Source organism: Saccopteryx leptura, chromosome 1 (genome assembly GCF_036850995.1).
Source record: "Saccopteryx leptura isolate mSacLep1 chromosome 1, mSacLep1_pri_phased_curated, whole genome shotgun sequence".
Classification (NCBI taxonomy): domain Eukaryota; kingdom Metazoa; phylum Chordata; class Mammalia; order Chiroptera; family Emballonuridae; genus Saccopteryx; species Saccopteryx leptura.
This window is the reverse complement of record NC_089503.1, coordinates 71215217-71235654: the sequence shown is the minus strand read 5'-3', so window position 1 is coordinate 71235654 and position 20438 is coordinate 71215217. Positions and strand designations below refer to the sequence as shown.

The 20438-nt window shown below is 37.2% G+C and overlaps 1 protein-coding gene and 1 pseudogene across 3 annotated transcripts in view; one reads left to right on the top strand and one right to left on the bottom strand.

Moving 5' to 3' along the window:
- DLG2 (discs large MAGUK scaffold protein 2) overlaps positions 1-20438 on the top strand; it is a 2140731-nt gene that overhangs the window by 14923 nt on the left and 2105370 nt on the right. For all 3 annotated transcript variants that reach the window (XM_066369745.1, XM_066369736.1, XM_066369732.1), the window contains exon 2: positions 5897-6028. In XM_066369745.1, coding sequence (XP_066225842.1) covers positions 5897-6028 — 132 coding nt within the window. The remainder of the gene's footprint in view (positions 1-5896; positions 6029-20438) is intronic.
- Positions 10961-11857, bottom strand: LOC136388903 (craniofacial development protein 1 pseudogene; annotated as a pseudogene).

The window sequence follows — 20438 nt, the reverse complement described above, 5'->3', positions numbered from 1 at the left end:
CATATAAATTAAAACCAGCTAAAGTTTGAAAGCAAAAAAAAAAAATTAAGTTGTATACAAATGTAGTAGTATATGTTTATGCCACCATCTTTGTTAATACATCTTATTTTAAGATTGGAGAGGGCTCCCTGTGCATCCACATATATATTTATATTTCTAACCTTCGTAGATAAAAAAGAACTAATTATAAAGTGTTTTCTGTTTATTACTGCCTATTGAAATTCTCCCTTCTTCAAGGGAGTAAGCTTGAGGTTTGCTAATATATCATATAAGGATATTAGGGATGGCCCAATTGATAAGGTGACATCTGAGCAGAGATATGAAAGAAGTGAGGGAGCAAGCTTTTTGGGTATTTGAGGAAAGAATGTTTAGGTATAATAGCAAGAATAGAAGTCCTCGGGTAGGAGAGTTCTTGTTATATTGAGGAAGAGCATAGACCCCTGTGGCTGGAGTAGACTGAGCAAGAGGAAAGGTGTAAAAGCTGAAATCAGAGAGGTAGGCTTTTGCTGAGTGAATGCGGAGTCACTGGAGGGTTTAAGTTGAGGAGTAACATTATCTGACTTATGATCTTTCTGGCTCTTGTGTTTAGGAATGACTTTAGGAGGGAAAAGGTGACAGCATGTAGACTAGTAGGAGGTTAATGCAGTAACACAGGGGATAGATGGTGGTGTCCTGGATCAGGGTCATAGGACTGGAGATGGTGAGAAGTGATAGGATTAGGTGTAGAGAATTAGAGAAGAATGAATGATGACTTCAGTGATACTGATTTGAACAACCCAAAAGATCAGAGATGGGGAACATTGCTGGAGAAGTAGGTTGTGGGTGGTTAATAAGACCTGAAATTCTTATAAGACCTTGACAAGTTAAGTTTGAAATACATATTAGACATCAAGATGGAAATATGAATATTCATTTATATATGACTACAGAATTCAGGGGAAAGGTCTGAGCTATATAGATATAAATTTGGGAGTCTCGAGAATGCTGGTAGTATTTGAAGCCAGGTTACTGGATAAGGTGACCTAAGGAATAAGAATAGAAAGCCTCCAGAGGTTTAGAGGCTTGAGGATGGAGGAGGACCAGTACATGTGACTGAGAAGGGGCCTCCGTGCTCTAGGGAGGGAGCCTGGAACAGAGTGCTGCCCGGGAAGCAGCTGAGCACCAGAAGGGGCTCAGATCAACTTGAAAGAACCTATGGTTGGATTCTCACAAATTTGCTTTATTTTTTTAATGTTTACTTTTATTGATTTTAGAAAAAGAGGAAGGGTGGTGATGGTGGGGGCAGAAACATCGATCTGTCCTGATGGAGGAGCAAACCAGGAACCTCTGCGCTTCAGGATGATGCTCTAACCAACTGAGCTATCTGGCCAGGGCAATTTTCAACAAATTTTCAAGCAGCTTTCAAACCCAGCCATTTAAAAATTAAGTTATATACACTTACATTAAATACAGTATATTAAAAGCAATACTCAAGCCCTGGCCAGGTAGCTCAGTTGGTTAGAGCATCATCTTGATACAGCAAGGTTGCAGGTTCAGTCCCTGGTCAAGGCACATACAAGAATCAACCAATGAATGCATAAATAAGTACAAAAACAAATCTATGTTTCTTTCTCTCTCTCTCTTCCTCTTTCTAAAATCAATGATAAAAGAAAAGATGATACTCAAGACTGACCTGTGGTGGTACAGTGGATAAAGCATCAACCTGGAATGCTGAGTTTGCTTGTTTGAAACCCTGGGCTTGCCTAGTCAAGGAATATATGAGAAGCAACTACCATGAGTTGATGCTTCCTGTTCCTCCACCTCTTCATGCCCCTCTCCTTTGTCTAAAATTCAATAAATATAAATCTTTAAAAAAATTAAAAAAGGTAATATTCAAAACTCATCACATCCTAGAATTTTTTTTAACATTTTGATATGTCTGCTTTTATTTACATCTTTTTATGTCTGTGTTGAAAAAGCTATGTAATGGTGTGCTGCTCTTTGTCTTTCCCAAGTCTGAAATTTTTTTTTTTTTTTTTTTTTTTTTGTATTTTTCTGAAGCTGGAAACGGGGAGAGACAGACAGACTCCCGCATGTGCCCAACCGGGATCCACCCGGCATGCCCACCAGGGGTGAAGCTCTGCCCACCAGGGGGCGATGCTCTGCCCCTCTGAGGCGTCGCTCTGCCATGACCAGAGCCACTCTAGCGCCTGGGGCAGAGGCCAAGGAGCCATCCCCAGCGCCAGGGCCATCTTTGCTCCAATGGAGCCTTGGCTGCGGGAGGGGAAGAGAGAGCCAGAGAGGAAGCGGGGGGTGGGGTGGTGGAGAAGCAAATGGGTGCTTCTCCTATGTGCCCTGGCCAGGAATCGAACCCGGGTCCCCAGCACGCCAGGCCGACGCTCTACCGCTGAGCCAACCGGCCAGGGCACCAAGTCTGAAATTAATGATGTCATGTTGGTAGCTTGAAACTGGTTATGGTGGGAATGTTTACACCTTGGAAATTGCAAATGCTATAAATCAGGGTTTCACTTATTATTTTGCTGATAAGAAAATGATAAAGAAAATGTTAATGCAAGTTAAAAGCATATGTCTATAGCTATTACATTGTGATTAGCACAGAGATTGAAGAAATATTTGTCCATTATTCAGAAATTATTTGATTCAGCAAAGAATTCATGTAATTGATGGAATGAGTGAAAGTTTGTTACTTAAGCCATCTTTATTGTTTCATGTTCATCTTACTCATGTTGTAATAGGAAAAAAAATCAACCAACATTCATGTTGGAACTACTCATTTATCAATTACAACCCTAAATTGGCTATGAGTATAAGAATTTGGCAAAAATTAACAACATTTTTTTGAGAATCAACTGGCTATGTGGAATTTACAATAAAAGTTGCACATCTTATTATTTCTACATTTCATATTACATTATTTATATCAGTAAAATTTATAATGAATTTATGGATTATAGATGCACACTTTTTTTTTTAATCCAGAGAACTGATGGTTAAATATTTATAAGAATACTGCTGTTTTGAAGTCTAGTGAAGAAAGTGTTTCAGGCGTGCAACAGTAGCAAATGCTGCTTGTGGGCCAAGTGAGATGCTGGAGAATTGACCACTGGGTTCAGCAATATGGAGATGATAGGTAACCTTGACAAGAGCTATGTAAGTGGAATTACAGAAAATACAAATCAGAGTAGAGTCATCTCAGGAGAGAAGGAAAGGAAAGGAAGTGGAGACAGTATTTCAGGGAGTTTTGCTATAGAGGGGAAGAGAATGAGGACTATAGTTAGTTGGATAAGAGGGAAAGGTGAAGGAAAGTTTTAAAAATCACTGGTATTACAGTTTGTTTGTATGCTCATGGGAAGGAATGAATGGACAGGTAGCAATTAATGATGCAGCAATGTCCTTGAGTAGTCATGAGAGAAGAGGTTCAGGTGCTCAAGTAGAGGAACTGGCTTTAGAGAGAAGCACAGATATTTCATCTGTAGTAACAGAAGGGAGGCAGAATATAGGGGCACAGTTACAGGTAAGTCCGTAGATGTCATATCAGGAGCTTGTGGAAGTTCTCTTCTGATTTTCCATGAAATAAGAAGCAAGATCACCCACTGAAAATGGCTGTGGGGAAGAAGAATTAGATTTAGGGGAAAGGAGATATGAAATAAAATGCTCAATAAATATAAGCTGTTATTATAATTGGTATTTAGTCCGAAAGGGTTAGATTGGAAGGAGAAGACTTTTAAAATTCAGACTATTAGTTGTCTTTGTGGTAGTGATTGTGGTAATCATTTCATACTGTATTTGTATATTAAAACCATGTTGTTCACCTTAAAGACACATGATTTTATTTGTCCATCATGCCTCAGTAAAGCTGGAAGAAAAAAATGAACCTCAAAACAGGGAATTTTTTTTTTTTCAAGAGAGGGAATGAAAGGGATAGAGAGAGAAAGCGCGCCAGGAGGGGAGAGAGATGAAAAGCATCCACTTGTAGTCGCTTCACTGTAGTTGTTCATTGATTGCTTCTCATATGTGCCTTGACCGGGCAGCTCAAGTGGAGCCAGTGACCCCTTGCTCAAGCCAGCGACCTTGGCCTGAAGTCAGTGACCTTTGTGCTCAAGCCAGTGACCCTGGGATTGTGTCGATGAGCCTGTGCTCAAGCCCGTGACCTTGGGGTTTTGAACCTCGGATCTCAGCATCCCAGGTTGATACTCTAGCCACTGTGCCACTACTGGTCAGGCAAAACACAGAAATTTTGATGAAGATCTATGATATGATTTGAAAAGATAAGGTAATGAGAGAGGAGCTCTGGTCAGGTGGAGGAATACTAAGACATTTGAAGGAAGTGACATTCACTCAAAGTAAAGTTTTTACTGATGACAGAGTCTGGGCACAGGGTGAGGTTGAGGAATACTGCTGAGAATTCCAGTTGGCTTTCACCCCAGATAATACCTGTAAGAAACCATTTTCATATATGTGCCTTGTATTTTAAAAGTTTGCATATATTAATTCCTCATACAGGAATTCAAACAGAGAGAAAACAAAAATATATATAAATCATAAAACAAGGAAAATTAGCAATGCGATATTTCAGACTCTGGTCACTTTCTTCAAAAAGCTTTCTAAACACAGTTTTACAAAATACAAGTTAATGATAAAAACAGTGGGTCACTGGTTAAGGTGAGTCTTGCCCTCCCTCATAATGCATTTCAGGTCTGAGTAAATCAGTTAATTTATATTCTTGGTGATACATATGAATTGTTTAATTAACAGTATGTGATTAGACACTCTACAGATAGATCTTCACGTTGGAAAAATGAAGTTGAATCTTCATATCCCCCCCCCCCAAAAAAAAGAAAATGAAAAAATAAAATTAAAAGAATTGTCACTATACTCAAAGGCTGTGTCACTTTGTGACTTTTTCAAGGATATTTTGTCTTGTGGCAGATAGAGACATGGATCAAGGAGCTGTAATATGGCAGTATGTATTAAGAATGCCTGTAGTATTTGTGTTGGCAAAATGGTTTGGAAGAAGGGTGAAAATGATTAATTAGAACTGTCAGATATAACTTTATGGAAGGAAGTATATGAGCTAGGTATAACTTAAGAAAAAGTAGGTTTTCAGTTGATTTGTTGATTGCTTTCCATATACTAGACATTGTACCAAGTATTGTGTGATTTAATCCTACTACCTGTGAGGAAATTGAAGTTCAGAGATGTTAAGTAACTTGTTAAGGGTCATACACAGCTAGGTAGAGTTTAGACCCAGATCTAGCTGACAGCAAACCCTTTCCAATATAGCACACATATTCTGGGGAGAGATAGGATATAGGGGAGCATATTCTAACACAGGGAGCAGAAGGAGCAAAGAAAAGTACTAAGGTAATGGAAAGGAGGGACAGATGGAGAGAGGGAGAGTAATCCAATGTGACTTGGGCATTGTGTGTGTGTGTGTGTGTGAGTGTGTGTGTTTTATAAAAAAGGATGGAATGTAGAGTGGGAAATATGGCTGAAAATATAGGTTGTATAAAGATCATGAGAGGGATCAAGCCTTGAAGGTTGAGTTAAAAAACTTGGTCATTATTTTGTAAGATGTCATCAATTTTCAGATAATTTTTCTGACAAGAGAGAATCATGTTCTCTGCATGAACATCAACTGGCTAGCATTACATACAGGACTTTAATTTTGTTTCATAGTTACAGATTCTTTTGGAAGACAGAACTATAAACATAAAAGTGGGTTCTTAAAATTAGAAGTTGAGTATAATTCACAATTTCAAGTAGTAGTGTATGAAATTCATGATTATTTTATTATTTTTGTAATAAAATTAGGAATACAACTATGGAATCATTTAATGTAAGCTTACTATTTTTCTAAGACCATAAGATAGAATTTTTAAATCATGTTTTTCAGATACTGACCGGGCTTTGTCATTACTGGAAGAATACTGCAAAAAATTAAGGAAACCAGAAGAGCAGCAGCTGAAAAACGCTGTTAAAAAGGTGATGGGCATCTTTAGGAGCAGCTTATTCCAAGCTTTGCTAGGTATGCATTAAAAAAGTACATATTATGATAATGGAAGAAGTGGGCTTAGTTTGAGTAATGTGGTCAAAGAACCTGATGTTAACTAAATTTAAAACTGGAATACTTTTCTTTGAAAGTAGAAGAAAAGGGTTTTTTTCCTCTCTAAATTTAAAGTTAACTTTAAAAAGACTATTATAGAATAGAGATAAAGTGTAGGTTATTAAAAATGTCAATATTGAAGGAATAATTTGTATAAGAAGGAAAGTGTACACAGGAAAAAAACCTGAGTAGTTTATTGCAAAAAATTGAAGACAAATATGCTAGAGAAGGAAGTTCCTTCTTAGAGAAACAATGGGTCACATTCTACTCAGTTAGAATCATAGTTCTATTTTTATTCTCTTCTTAAACAAAACTTAAAAAATATTCTCTCCCTCCCCCACTTTTTTTGCTTCTCTTTTGAAACTTTATGATCCAAACTGGAATGTTTACTGATGAATATCTCAGTGCTTTGGAAATTTTGTCAACTTGTTATGGATTTAACTACATAATGTTTAAATTGATGGTTATTCTCCACCTTCTTAAAGATGGTGAGGAAAATTAAGTATATGGTTTATTTACCTATGACTTTATACATATATCTTTTGTACATATACAGGTAACTTTTAATTATTTTTTTATGATATTTTAAGAGTTAAAATAAAGTAGCAAAACATATAAACAAACACCTCTCCTCAACAAAAGTAACTCATGAAACAATTTAAAAAAACCCACTTAATTATACTACATAGTTTACTGAGCTTAAATAGTACAATTAAAAAAAATAACTGAGTTTACTAGACATTATTATTAACTTTTAAGGTCTGGGAGTTATTGAAATAAAAATATAAAAATGGGAATTATGAGATTTAATCTTGAAGATATTTTATCTATGTTTTTATTTTTATTATATATGTTTACATTTACTGACAAAAACTCCAGCTTGTTCTGAATATAATTTCAAACATCATTAAATTTTGAAAATTTGAAAATCAGTCTGTTGAATAAAAACAAGAACAAAGCTTTATGGGATTATTTTGCTTATGGATTAAGTTCTTTAAAATATTCTCCTGTGGCTGGTAAAAATTAATGACACAAATAACTATAATCATCTTAGTTGGTTTAAACAAAAACAACTGTAAATGGACTCTTGCAGAATTTAAACAAATCTTGTCATTAGAGAACAATAGTTGAGAACATTTTTAAGCCACAAATTTTTCAATTAAATGTTAATAATTTCAGCTAGTTGGTAATTAGTAAAGGTTATTAACTGAATGGCAATATCTCTAAATTTGTATGATGTGTTTAGTTCAGATTAGCTAAGTCTTTTGAGAGTTTCAGTTTTTGAACTTGATTTAGGAAGACTATTGTTGGATGCTTTAGACAATTCTACTATACTTTGGCAATGTAACCATTTGGTATTACAACACTATTATATGGGGAATAAAAGGACAAATGAATGGCAAAGAATTGCATTTTGTAGTTGTTTTGAGTGAATGATAAGTATCTTGGCAAAAAGCCTACAGTGTAGTTTGAATGCCTTTAAAAAACAAGGTACTACAATAATCTGTAAAAAGCTATTACGTAAGTAATCCTGGTGCCCAGCTTTGAATGGATGGATTTGCTTTGGCTGGTTTTTAAGTCATTTGGGGATAAACTAGACTGCAAGAAATGGAGCATCATTATAAAACAAAACATAATCTTCTATTCAATTAATTCTATGTGAGTTGCTAAATACTAATTACAAATTTATTTCTATTGAATGTTTGAGTGGTCTTACTGTGTATTCTCTTTAAGGACACAAAAGAAGAAAAGCCATCTATCTCTGTGCATCCTGAAGGGGATTAAAACTTTATAAAAGGATAAGTAGGGAGCCATTGATAAACAGAGCATTATTTATGGCCTATAACTTGCTTTCTGTTTGAACCAATTCCCTTCCCCACTTTTATTGTTGCTGTTCTTGTTACAAGGAAGGAAAGACAGTGGCTTCACCTATTGTTCTGAGACTTAGATAACCAGTACAGTGAAACAATAACTTGCATAAATCACAACTAACTGAAGAAATAGAGAGTTATACGCATAAAACCCAACACAAATGAATAGTAAAGTGAAATACTATCATTGCAGAATGTGCTGTAACACTTACATGTGACCAGGACGCCAACCCTCTCTACAGATGAAAAATATTATTTTGGAAAGAAATATCCTTCTTTTGTGGTCCTTCATCAAGTGATGTAAAAAACATCCAAAAGCTAGTATGTCTTCGATGGTATAATATTGAGGAAAGATTATGTTTATATAACTTTGACTACTATTATAGTGTATGAAAGCATTTTATAAATGGGTTCTCTGATAATAGGGTGGAAGGTGATAGCAAAGGTATTTTTTTATTTTTAAAGTACAACTTTATTTAATTATAAAAGTAACATATGCTTATTTTGGGAAATTTTAAAAATAAATAAAATAAAATAAGAAAATAAAACTAGTGATTAGATACATTGCTCTTATGGTATAGTTGGACATCTAAGCATGGAGAATGATGAACCGTTTAACTTTCTTCCTCTTTGGTTCTAGAGTCCCTGTACTGTATTTTGTTTTTATTTTTTATTTACTAATAATTGACACTGAAAAAAGACACATTAAGCCTTTAAAAGTTAGTTATTAGTGTTTATTATTGTATAAAAAAAGAAAAATGCCTAAAACAGCAATGTGCTGGAAGCTGCACATTTAGAAGTTATGCTTAGGGTGACATCTTGTGGTCATACTAAGGAAAAGGTTTTGTCCAATGGATAATTACAGTTCTATGATGATTGCATTAACACCTTACAGAATTTGAATAGAAGTGAATTGAAATTCCATAATAGTTTAAAAATTAATTTGGGTTTCTTTTATTTAGTATTTCTAAAATATTTCAATTTTCAAGGCACTCAGGTTATTTATTCTTCACTTAGATACTGAAGGAGCAAGGTGAAAGATTTTTTTGAAATACTTCTCTTCCATATACTTTGCAAATTTAAATTTCACTGTATAATGTTTATGGAGAAATTTTTTGGAAAGATGTGGACAGTAAAATGGTATTTTCCTTAAAGTCCTGCCAGTACCAAAATCTTAGAAACATGCCATCTTGCTTTATGAAGACTTGCATTTGCATGTCAGATTTTTGAGTTAGAGTAGAATACTTTTTATTTCCATAAAGCTTAACATAGAACCCTATGGGTACTTGAGATTAGTAGCAATATGGATGAAACATTAGATTTAACACATACTGGTATTTATCATCCCTTTGTGGAAGTCTTCTACCATTTCTCTACTTGCTAGAAGCTTTAAGCAGCCCTTTCATTATGTCTTTCAGCATTTTGTACATATTTCTATAAAGCACTTATTACATTGCCTTATGATAAATTGAATCTATTTCTGCCCCCCTCAATAGACTGTAACTTGAGAGTTGAAGTTATATCTAATTAACCTTTGTACCACAAGTATCAATATGTGAACCTTTGATGCTAATAGGTTGTCAATAAATTTTATTTATTCATTTAATCAACCATTATTTTTAAAAGACCTGTTATGTATTAGACATTGTGGTAAGCAGTAGAGATACAATAGTAAACTATAGAGAGAATAGTCCTTGCCCTAATGGATGAGAGCAATCAAGTGGAGGAAAAGAGACATTAGGTATGCAGTTATTTAATTATATAAATATATTGGTGACAAGTGCTAAAACAAGTCACTCTGTAAAGAGCTTTACCACATTTTAGTCTGAATAAAGTAAAACAACTAGGTATTTTCAATATAGTAATCCTAATATCATATATTTATTTTAAAATAACATCTATTTGAAAACATCATGGCTATTTTGGTCTTAATTATTCATGACAATGTGTAGTTTTTGCCACCAGGTCATTAGAAAGCCAAAGGACTTTTTATAGATTATAGTGAGTGTGAAGGCACACATGGTTATGTGAATTTGTAACAACTTGGCTTTGATCCTCCCAAGCAGAGGTTCTCACAGTGTGGTCCTTGGAGCAGGTTAGCATTGCAGATTTTTGGCTTAACCCCAGATGCACTGAATCGGGAACTCTGCAGGTAGGGGTCAGCAAATAGTGTTTTAATAAGCCTTCCAGGTGATTCTGAGGCATGCTAAAGTTTGAGAACAGGTGTTCTATATGGTTAGATATCTGGTCACTTAAAGAAAGTAATATAGTAGCTGTATATTATTAATAAACTTGGGAAAATATGGCAGTGGCGTTTTTTGGGTTTTATAAAGATTTGATTTGATCTTTAACAAATGTAACGAGCCATTATCATTTTGGATCTATCTCGAGTACTTTGGGAATCAATAAATTAACGAATATCATTATAAAATCTAATTAAAAATATATAACAGTGTACCTGAAACATTTATACGATTTACTTTCCTTTGGGTACCTAATGGTAGTTTCTACCTAGGGTGCTATAGATGGAGAACAGCAAAGCTGCCCTGTATGAGTCTTACTCAGGTAAGTGCTTGCTGCCACTCACAACCTTGAGGCATGTTCTTCAATGAAACAAATAAATCACCACATGCCATGGACCTTCAAATAAGCTCTGACTAGTCAAAGTGGTAAATGTTAAATTCTTAGATACTAAGGTCTAGTATTTTCCTACTTATTTACACTACACATTTAAGTATAGAGAGTGCTGCTATTTTATTTTTTATTTTATTTTATTATTTTACTTTTTTTTTTTAAAGGACAAACTTTTAAAAGTAAAATGAATGAAACCATGTGAGACAAAGATACAAAGACAGAAAATTCAAGGTAGAAAAGAAGGCCTTGCTGGGAAACAGCTGAGGAGCAACACTGGAGACATTTCACAGACGCAAAAGAAGCTCACATTGTAAACAGGATTAGCGGCTGTTGATTTCCCCCTATAACATCAGGGTTTCATTTTGCTCAACCTGAGATCTCGCGCAATTTCAAACTGCCTGTCATCCACTCGGTCTAGAAAAGCTTTCCGTTCAATGTACCCTTCCTTCCCTCGATTGTGGATGGCCAGTTCTTCACCGATGCCTTCTTCCTCCTTGAAGCTCTCTCAGTCCAGTTTGGATTTCTCTAGGGTACTCATCTTCTGCTTCTTGGCTCCAATTTTTCCCAAAAGGCTGCTCATGCCACTTGATCTTTTTAATCCTGACCCAGCAGGGAGTGAGGGCACAGTTGAAGGGACATTAGCCTGTGGTTTTTCTTTCTCATTTTGCTTGAAGAAGGATTTGGCCTCTTTAGATGTAGCATCCACTTCCTTAGTCACCCTGACTTCTTCACCAGCAAAATCAAACACCTTGGTGATTTTTACTTTTTCTGTCTCTTTAGGTTTTTCTGGCTCTTCTGCTTTGACAAACAATTTACTTGAACTCGTCTCTTCAGTCTCCTCTCTTTTTTTAACTTGTGGGTTTGGGGGCACTTTTGATTTTGTTCCCACATCATTGAGGAAGCTGGCCCACAGTTCATCCTCCTTTTTCTTCCCGGCATCCTCTGACCCAGCACCTTCATCCTGCTCTGCAGCTGTGTCTTCCTCTTCGCTGCTACTGCTTCCAGACTCCCCGCTGCTATCTTCCTCTTCCTCTTCTAATGAGAGGCCACCTCGTTTACTCTTCCTGACAGGAACTCTCTGAGTCTTTCTTTTTTTCCCTTTGGTTTTCTGTGTCTGCTCTTCACCATCCACTTCATCTTCCTTCACTAATTCATTTACATCGTCTTCACTATACTCTCCATCCGAAGGCACGTAGTCCTCGTCCTCCTCTGAGGGGGAGAAGTCTTCGGAGTCGAATTCCTCCATGTCACTGCCATGCGGGCCGGCTGTGCCACAGGACCACAGCAGCGGACCCCAAGGCAAAGCTCTAGGGAGAGACCATAAAGCTGAGGCGCGGGCGGCGGCGGCTGGGGCGGGCCCCCTCAGCGTGTGCACATGCGCAGAGCGAGAGTGCTGCTATTTTAGTTATTACAATTGAACAATAATAATTAATGAAGTTTTTACCTATTTACATGGATTTATGCAGATGGATGTTATTAAAGACCAAATCCTTACCATTAAGTGGTAGAAGTCAGTTGAGGCGGTAACATTCACATACATACAAACAAGTACAAGAAAGGATAGAATTAAGGACTAAACTCTGGAAGTTAGACCAAAATGCTGTAGGAGTTCAGAGAACTAGGGATCATTGTAGATTGATGTTGCTAGGGAAGGTTTTATATAAATATAAACGAGAGCTTGGTCTTGTAACTGATAGGATTTGGGTAAGAAGAGAAGATAGAGAAGGACATTTTTCCCATCCATCCATCCATCCATCCACCCATCCAGAGATATTTATTGAAGACTATGCCAGGAACTCTGGTATGTTCACTGAGAACACAAGCACTAAACAAAATTGTATAAATAGTATATATTTGCAATTGTGATAAAAGTGACAAAGGAGAAGTAGAGGGTGCTATGAGCAAGAGGCTTAACCTTAGCTATGGAATCAGAGAAAACTTTCTTAGGGAAGGGGTATTTGAGGTGAAGAAATTATACAGATTCATAGAGGTCAGAAAGAAAATGAAGAAATGGATTTGACTGCAACAGCAATTCAAGATATTTTTGATGTTTATGCTTTAAAAATGCCCTCTAGGAGTTGGATGAGGATATCAGATTAGACTTAAATCTCTTCCAAAGACTTAAAGTTGAAGGTAAAGTTGAGAAAAAAGAGTGGTAAGCATAGCTTGACCAGGTGGTGACACAGTGGATAGAGTGTTGGCCTGGGATGCTGAGGATTCAGGTTCAAAACTACAAGGTCTTCCGCTTGAATGCAAGGTCGCCAGCTTGAGCACGGGATCATAGACCTGATTCCATGGTTGCTGGCTTGAGCCCAGAGGTTGCTGGCTTAAAGCCCAAGGTCACTGGCTTGAACCCAAGGTTGCTGGTTTGAGCAAGGGGTCACTGGCTTGGCTGGAGCTCCCCAGTCAAGGCACATATGAGAAAGAAATCAATGAACAACTAAGGAGACTAAGGAGCCATAACAAAGAATTGATGCTTCTCATCTCTCTCCCTTCCTGTCTGTCTGTCCCTATCTGTCCCTCTCTCTGTCTATCTCTCTGTCTCTGTTTCAAAAAAAAAAAAAAAGATGTGATCCAGACAATTCTTATTATTTCTGATGTTAAGCTGTTGCATGCTGATGTCATTAGTTGTGTTTTCATGTCAGGTGGGATTCAGTATTTCTAAGTTTAAATTTGACACTTTAGATTGGATGCTATCAAGAGGATTAATTGACATTCTTGGCTTTATACTTTGTGTATTTGCTACAGGATTTATGTCACCAGATGGCACCATTTAACTAAATATATATACTTTATCTATTAGGATGTTTGTTTTTAAATGGAAGATGACTTTATTTGTGCTATTTCTGAAATAGGAAAAATTAATTAATTTTGCTGGCGTATGAGACTACTATACAGAGTAATGAAATCCAAAAAGTTAATTGAGAGCAAGGAAGTATCTGGTGATTTCTGCTAAGTACATAATTAACAGAAACTTAGTGGTTGATCTTTATCACTAATACAGGGGCTGGCAAAAATAGGGTTACAGTTGTAAGTATGTGACATTTTATTCTTGTATTGTTTATTAATTGTTGTATTATTTTCCATACAAACATCTGTAAACCTACTTTTGCTCACCCCTGTATATGGTAGCTGGCAAAAAGCAGAATACACTAGGTTTTTCCATCTAGGTTTTCATATAGCTAGCATGGCAATTTTATGAATATTTTAGCCTTGAGTTTAACTTCCAGGTGTAGGGATTTAGTATACATAATGAGAAGAATAAAGAGAAGAGTCCAAAAGATTTTAGGAATAAACCCTTTTAAGACATCTTGAAATATTATGGTAATAATATATTAAAAAATTTTTTTTGTCAAGAGAGTATATGTTCTGTTGAACTGTAGCACTAAAATTACTAGAACATGATGTAAGATGTTCTTTCTTGGTATTAATATTCATTTCAAGGAAATGAATATTTATTATTTCTTACTTAAAAACTTTCTTAATACTTTCCCTACCTTTAAGTGGAATTAGTCACTTTCTCCCTTATGTTCCCCTAGTATTTGTGCATATTTCTGGTGCAGCACTTACCATGTTGTATTATTGGTAATCAGTCACATGCTGGTCTCCTTCAGTAGACTGAGCATCTTGAATGCAGGGACTGGTTCTAATTCAGTATGTGACACAGTGTCTACCATAGAATAGTCATTCTATTGTTAATTTTTGTTTTTTGAAAAAATATATTTTGAACCTTTACTATCTAAGAGGCACTGTGTTAGATTCTGGGGATTTAGTGACAAGAGAGATGTGGACCCTATTTTCTTTTTTTTTTCCTTTCCTTTTTTTTTTTTTTTTTTAAGTGAGAGGAAGGGAGAGAGACAGACTCCCACATGCTCCCGGACTGGAATCGACCCAGCAAACCCCTGTCTGGGGCTGATACTTGGACCAACCTATCTATCTTCAGTGCCTGGGGCTAATGCTTGAACCAGTCAAGCCACTGGCTGTGAAAGGGGAAAAGAGAGAAAAGGGGAGAGGAAAGAGGAGAAGCAGATGGTCGCTTCTCATGTGTGCCCTGACCAGTGACATCTGCACACTGGGCTGACGCTCTATCCACTGAGCCAGCTGTCCAGGGCGGTGGACCCTATTTTCATATGGCTCGTGGTCTACTAAGGAAGACAGACATTAAACAAATAAATACAATTATGATACAAACTTAGAAATAGTTGTATGGATTAAACAGTAAAATCATAAGAATTACTTGAACTGGTCAAATACATATTATTATATTATGCCTGTTTAGATAGTTTTTATTAATTAAAACCTTCTAGTAAATTGTTTATTATCCTTGGAATCAAATTCAGACTCCTCACCTCTGAGATCCCCCATCACCTCCCTTGACCTCTTACCCCTCTTCCCTTTCCACTACATTGCAGCCATACTGGCTTCTCTCTGCTTCCTAAACGCTGCCCAGGACATTTTCACTTGCTTTTTCTTACTTGTTTGTTTGGAGTACCTTTCTATCCAGATATTTGATTTGTGGCTTACCTTTTTATGTAGGTCTCAGTGCCTCTGAAGTGCCTTTCCACTTCATTTCCCACCTTTACCCCCCCCCCCAATCACATCTGTCACACTACCTGTTTTATGTTGTCACTGTATGAGAAATTTTGTCACTATGAGAAGTTTTGTTTGTGTGCTTTGCATGAATTTCTCTACTAGAATGTAAATTCCAAAAAAGCAGCCATTTTGCTGGATCATTCATTACTGTATCTTTTATATTGGCTTAGTGTCTAGCACTTAATTGCCACTAAAATTTTTTTTGTTAAATAAATGGATGAATAAGTGAGAGTTACTGCATGCCTGGTACTGTGTTAGATTCTTGTTTTAGTTAGAAATGTACTCATTTGGAAAGAGCAGAAAGCTTATGCAAGTAGTATTTTATTTTAAATACATAAGAAATCTGAAGGCAGGCAGTTACTGGTGTTAAGGCAGTATCTCAAGGATGTTCTGGTCAATGCCTTTGCTGAAAGGGAATTATAACAGGATTTCAGGGAGCAATGTGGGAATGTAGGATCAGTAGAGTCCAAGGTGAGTTGTCAGCCAGGTTGATTACTGGGGAGCTTTGCCTTAGCCAAAAGAAAGGACACCACGTACCATCAAGTAGACTTCTGCATCAGAAGCCAGCAGTATTCACGGAGACCAGACAGACAGGGACATTGATCAAGAACTCGAGGAGAAGCCCTGGCCGGTTGGCTCAGTGGTAGAGCGTCAGCCTGGCATGCAGGAGTCCCGGGTTCGATTCCCGGCCAGGGCACACAGGAGAAGTGCCCATCTGCTTCTCCACCCCTCCCCTTCTCCTTCCTCTCTGTCTCTCTCTTCCCCTCCCGCAGCCAAGGCTCCATTGGAGCAAAGATGGCCCGGGCGCTGGGGATGGCTCTGTGGCCTCTGCCTCAGGTGCTAGAGTGGCTCTGGTCGCAGCATAGCGATGCCCAGGATGGGCAGAGCATCGCCCCCTGGTGGGCAGAGCGTCGCCCTTGGTGGGCGTGCCGGGTGGATCCTGGTCGGGCGCATGCGGGAGTCTGTCTGAATGTCTCTCCCTGTTTCCAGCTTCAGGAAAAAAAAAAAAAAAAAAAAAAAAAGAACTCGAGGAGACAAAGGACAGCACGTAGATCCAATAAATTCAACCTACTTTTACCCCTAAGACTATGATGGTGGATAAACTAATTACTTACCCTCCCTCCCCCAGTTGTCTCCTCCCATACAACTGGGCATTATTTTAGAGAGAGAGAAACAGAGAGAGGGGAGAAACTATATGAATGAACAGTTTTAGCTGAGAGAGATTGTTTACATTATTGAATCAGACTACACTTTAAACTGGATTGGGTGGTCACTTTACCCCATTAACCAGGGCTTGAGGGCCTCTGAAGCAGCTGGGGAGAGCACAGGCACAGTAAAGCAATAGACGTTTTGCTTACAGATCCGTGGTATGGTGTATGTCTGGGGTCCCCAAACTACAGCCCGCGGGCCGCATGCGGCCCCCTGAGAGCATTTATCCGGCCCCCGCCGCACTTCTGGAAGGGGCACCTCTTTCATTGGTGGTCAGTGAGAGGAGCATAGTTCCCATTGAAATATTGGTCAGTTTGTTGATTTAAATTTACTTGTTCTTTATTTTAAATATTGTATTTATTCCTGTTTTGTTTTTTTACTTTAAAATAAGATATGTGCAGTGTGCATAGGGATTTGTTCATAGTTTTTTTTATAGTCTGGCCCTCCAACGGTCTGAGGGACAGTGAACTGGCCCCCTGTGTAAAAAGTTTGGGGACCCCTGGTGTAAGTTGTATGTGTGAGCCCACTATACTGATGTATATAGATCTCAGTGTTGACTCACTACTTTCTTTAATTGATTTTAATTTATTGTGTTTACATAGATTCTAGTGTCCCCCCGAATGCATTCACCCCTCCCCTGTGATCCCCTCAACATCCCCCTTGTCCTGCTCCCCCCCAATGCCCTCCCCTCTTCCCTCCAGAATTTGCTTTTCTGCTCTCTATAAAGCTGTGTTATGTGTGTATAATTTCACCAATCTCTTTCCCTTCTCTGATCCCATCCTATCATCCCCTTTCCCTCTGACTGCTTTTCTTCTGGTCTCTTTGATCCCGCATCTGCCTCTGTTCCGTGCCTCAGTTCACATTGTTCCTTGAATTCCTCAAATGAGTAAGATCATATGCTATTTATCTTTCTCTGCCTAGCTTATTTCACTTAACGTAATAGTTTCCAGGTCCATTATCGCAAAAGGTAAGATTTCCTTCTTTTTCATGGCTCCATAGTATTCCATTGTTTAAATATACCACCATGTTTTTTTAATATATTTTTTTAATTAATTTTAATGCAGTGACATTGATTAATTAGGGTACATATGTTCAGAGAAAACATCTCCAGATTATTTTGACATATGATTATGTTGCATACCCCTCACCCAAAGTCAAATTGTCTTCTGTCACCTTCTATCTGGTTTTCTTTGTGCCCCTCCCCTACCTCACCCCTCTCTTTCCTTCCTCGCCCCCTCCCTACCCCCACCCCCCGTTAACATCACATTCTTGTCCATGTCTCTGAGTCTCATTTTTATAACCCATCTATGTATTGATTCATATAGTTCTTAGTTTTTTATGATTTACTTATTTCACTTCATATAATGTTATCAAGGTCCATTCATGTTGTTGTAAATGATCCGATGTCATCATTTCTTATGGCTGAGTAGTATTCCATAGTATATATGTACCACAGCTTTTTTTTTTTTTAATAATTTTATTTTTTTAATGGGGCGACATCAATAAATCAGGATACATATATTCAAAGACAACAAGTCCAGGCTATCTTGTCATTCAACCACGTTGCATACCCATCACCCAAAGTCAGACTGTCCTCTGTCACCTTCTATGCACTTTTCTTTGTGCCCCTCCCCCTCCCCCTTTCCCTCTCCCTTTCCCCCCTCCTCCCCCCGTAACCACCACACTCTTATCAATGTCTCTTAGTTTCACTTTTATGTCCCACCTACGTTTGGAATAATGCAGTTCTTGGTTTTTTCTGATTTACTTATTTCGCTTCGTATCATGTTATCAAGATCCCACCATTTTGCTGTAAATGTTCTGATGTCATCATTTCTTATGGCTGAGTAGTATTCCATAGTGTATATGTGCCACATCTTCTTTATCCAGTCATCTATTGACAGGCTTTTTGGTTGTTTCCATGTCCTGGCCACTGTGAACAATGCTGCAATAAACATGGGTCTGCATGTGTCTTTACGTATCAATGTTTCTGAGTTTTTGGGGTATATACCCAGTAGAGGGATTGCTGGTCATAAGGTAGTTCTATTTTCAGTTTTTTGAGGAACCACCATACTTTCTTCCATAATGGTTGTACTACTTTACATTTCTACCACCAGTGGATGAGGGTTCCTTTTTCTCCACAGCCTCTCCAACATTTGCTATTACCTGTCTTGCTAATAATAGCTAATCGAACAGGTGTGAGGTGGTATCTCATTGCAGTTTTGATTTGCATTTCTCTAATAGCTAAAGAAGATGAGCATCTTTTCATATATCTGTTGGCCATTTGTATTTCTTCCTGGGAGAAGTGTCTGTTCATATCCTCTTCCCATTTTTTTATTGGATTGTTTGTTTATTTGTTGTTGAGTTTTATGAGTTCTTTGTATATTTTGGATATTAAGCCCTTATCTGAGCTGTTGTTTGAAAATATCATTTCCCATTTAGTTGGCTTTCTGTTTATTTTGTTATCAGTTTCTCTTGCTGAGCAAAAACTTCTTAGTCTGATGTAGTCCCATTCATTAATTTTTGGCTTCACTTCTCTTGCCTGTGGAGTCAAATTCATAAAATGCTCTTTAAAACCCAGGTCCATGAGTTGAGTACCTATGTCTTCTTCTATGTACTTAATTGTTTCAGGTCTTATGTTTAGATCTTTGATCCATTTTGAGTTAATTTTAGTACAAGGGGACAAACTGTAGTCCAGTTTCATTCTTTTGCATGTGGCTTTCCAGTTTTTCCAGCACCATTTATTGAAGAGGCTTTCTTTTCTCCATTGTGTGTTGTTGGCCCCTTTATCAAAAATTATTTGACTATATATATGTGGTTTTATTTCTGGACTTTCTATTCTGTTCCATTGGTCTGAGTGTCTATTTTTCTGCCAATACCATGTTGTTTTGATTGTCATGGCCCTATAATAGAGTTTGAAGTCAGGTATTGTAATGCCCCCAGCTTCATTCTTTTTCTTTAGGATTGCTTTGGCTATTCGGGGTTTTTTATAGTTCCATATAAATCTGATGATTTTTTGCTCTATTTCTTTAAAAAATGTCATTGGAAGTTTGATGGGAATTGCATTAAATTTGTATATTGCTTTGGGTAATATGGCCATCTTGATTATATTTATTCTTCCTAACCAAGAACAAGGTATATTCTTCCATCTCATTATATCTTTTTCGATTTCCCTTAACAATGGTTTATAGTTTTCATTATATAAGTCTTTTACATTCTTTGTTATGTTTATTCCTAAGTATTTTATTTTTTTGTTGCAATCGTGAAGGGGATTATTCTTTTGAGTTTATTCTCAATTGTTTCATTGTTGGCATATAGAAAGGCTATTGACTTCTGTATGTTAATTTTGTATCCTGCGACCTTACTGTATTGGCTTATTGTTTCTAGTAGTCTTTTTGTGGATTCTTTGGGGTTTTCGATGTATAGTATCATATCATCTGCAAAAAGTGATACCTTTACTTCTTCTTTTCTGATATGGATGCCTTTTATTTCTTTGTCTTGTCTGATTGCTCTGGCTAGAACCTCTAGTACCACATTAAATAAGAGTGGAGAGAGTGGACAACCCTGTCTTGTTCCTGATTTAAGGGGGAAAGCCTTCAGTTTAGTGCCATTTAATATGATGTTAGCTGATGGTTTATCATATATGGCCTTTATCATGTTGAGATATTTTCCTTCTATACCCATTTTGTTGAGAGTCTTAAACATAAAATTGTGTTGTATTTTATCGAAAGCCTTTTCTGCGTCTATTGATAAGATCATGTGGTTTTTGTTCTTTGTTTTGTTGATATGGTGTATTATGTTAACCGTTTTACGTATGTTGAACCATCCTTGAGATTCTGGGATGAATCCCACTTGATCATGATGTATTATTTTTTTAATATGTTGTTGTATTCGATTTGCTAGTATTTTGTTTAGTATTTTAGCATCTGTATTCATTAGAGATATTGGTCTGTAGTTTTCTGTTTTTGTGCCATCCTTGCCTGGTTTTGGTATGAGGGTTATGTTGGCCTCATAAAATGTGTTTGGAA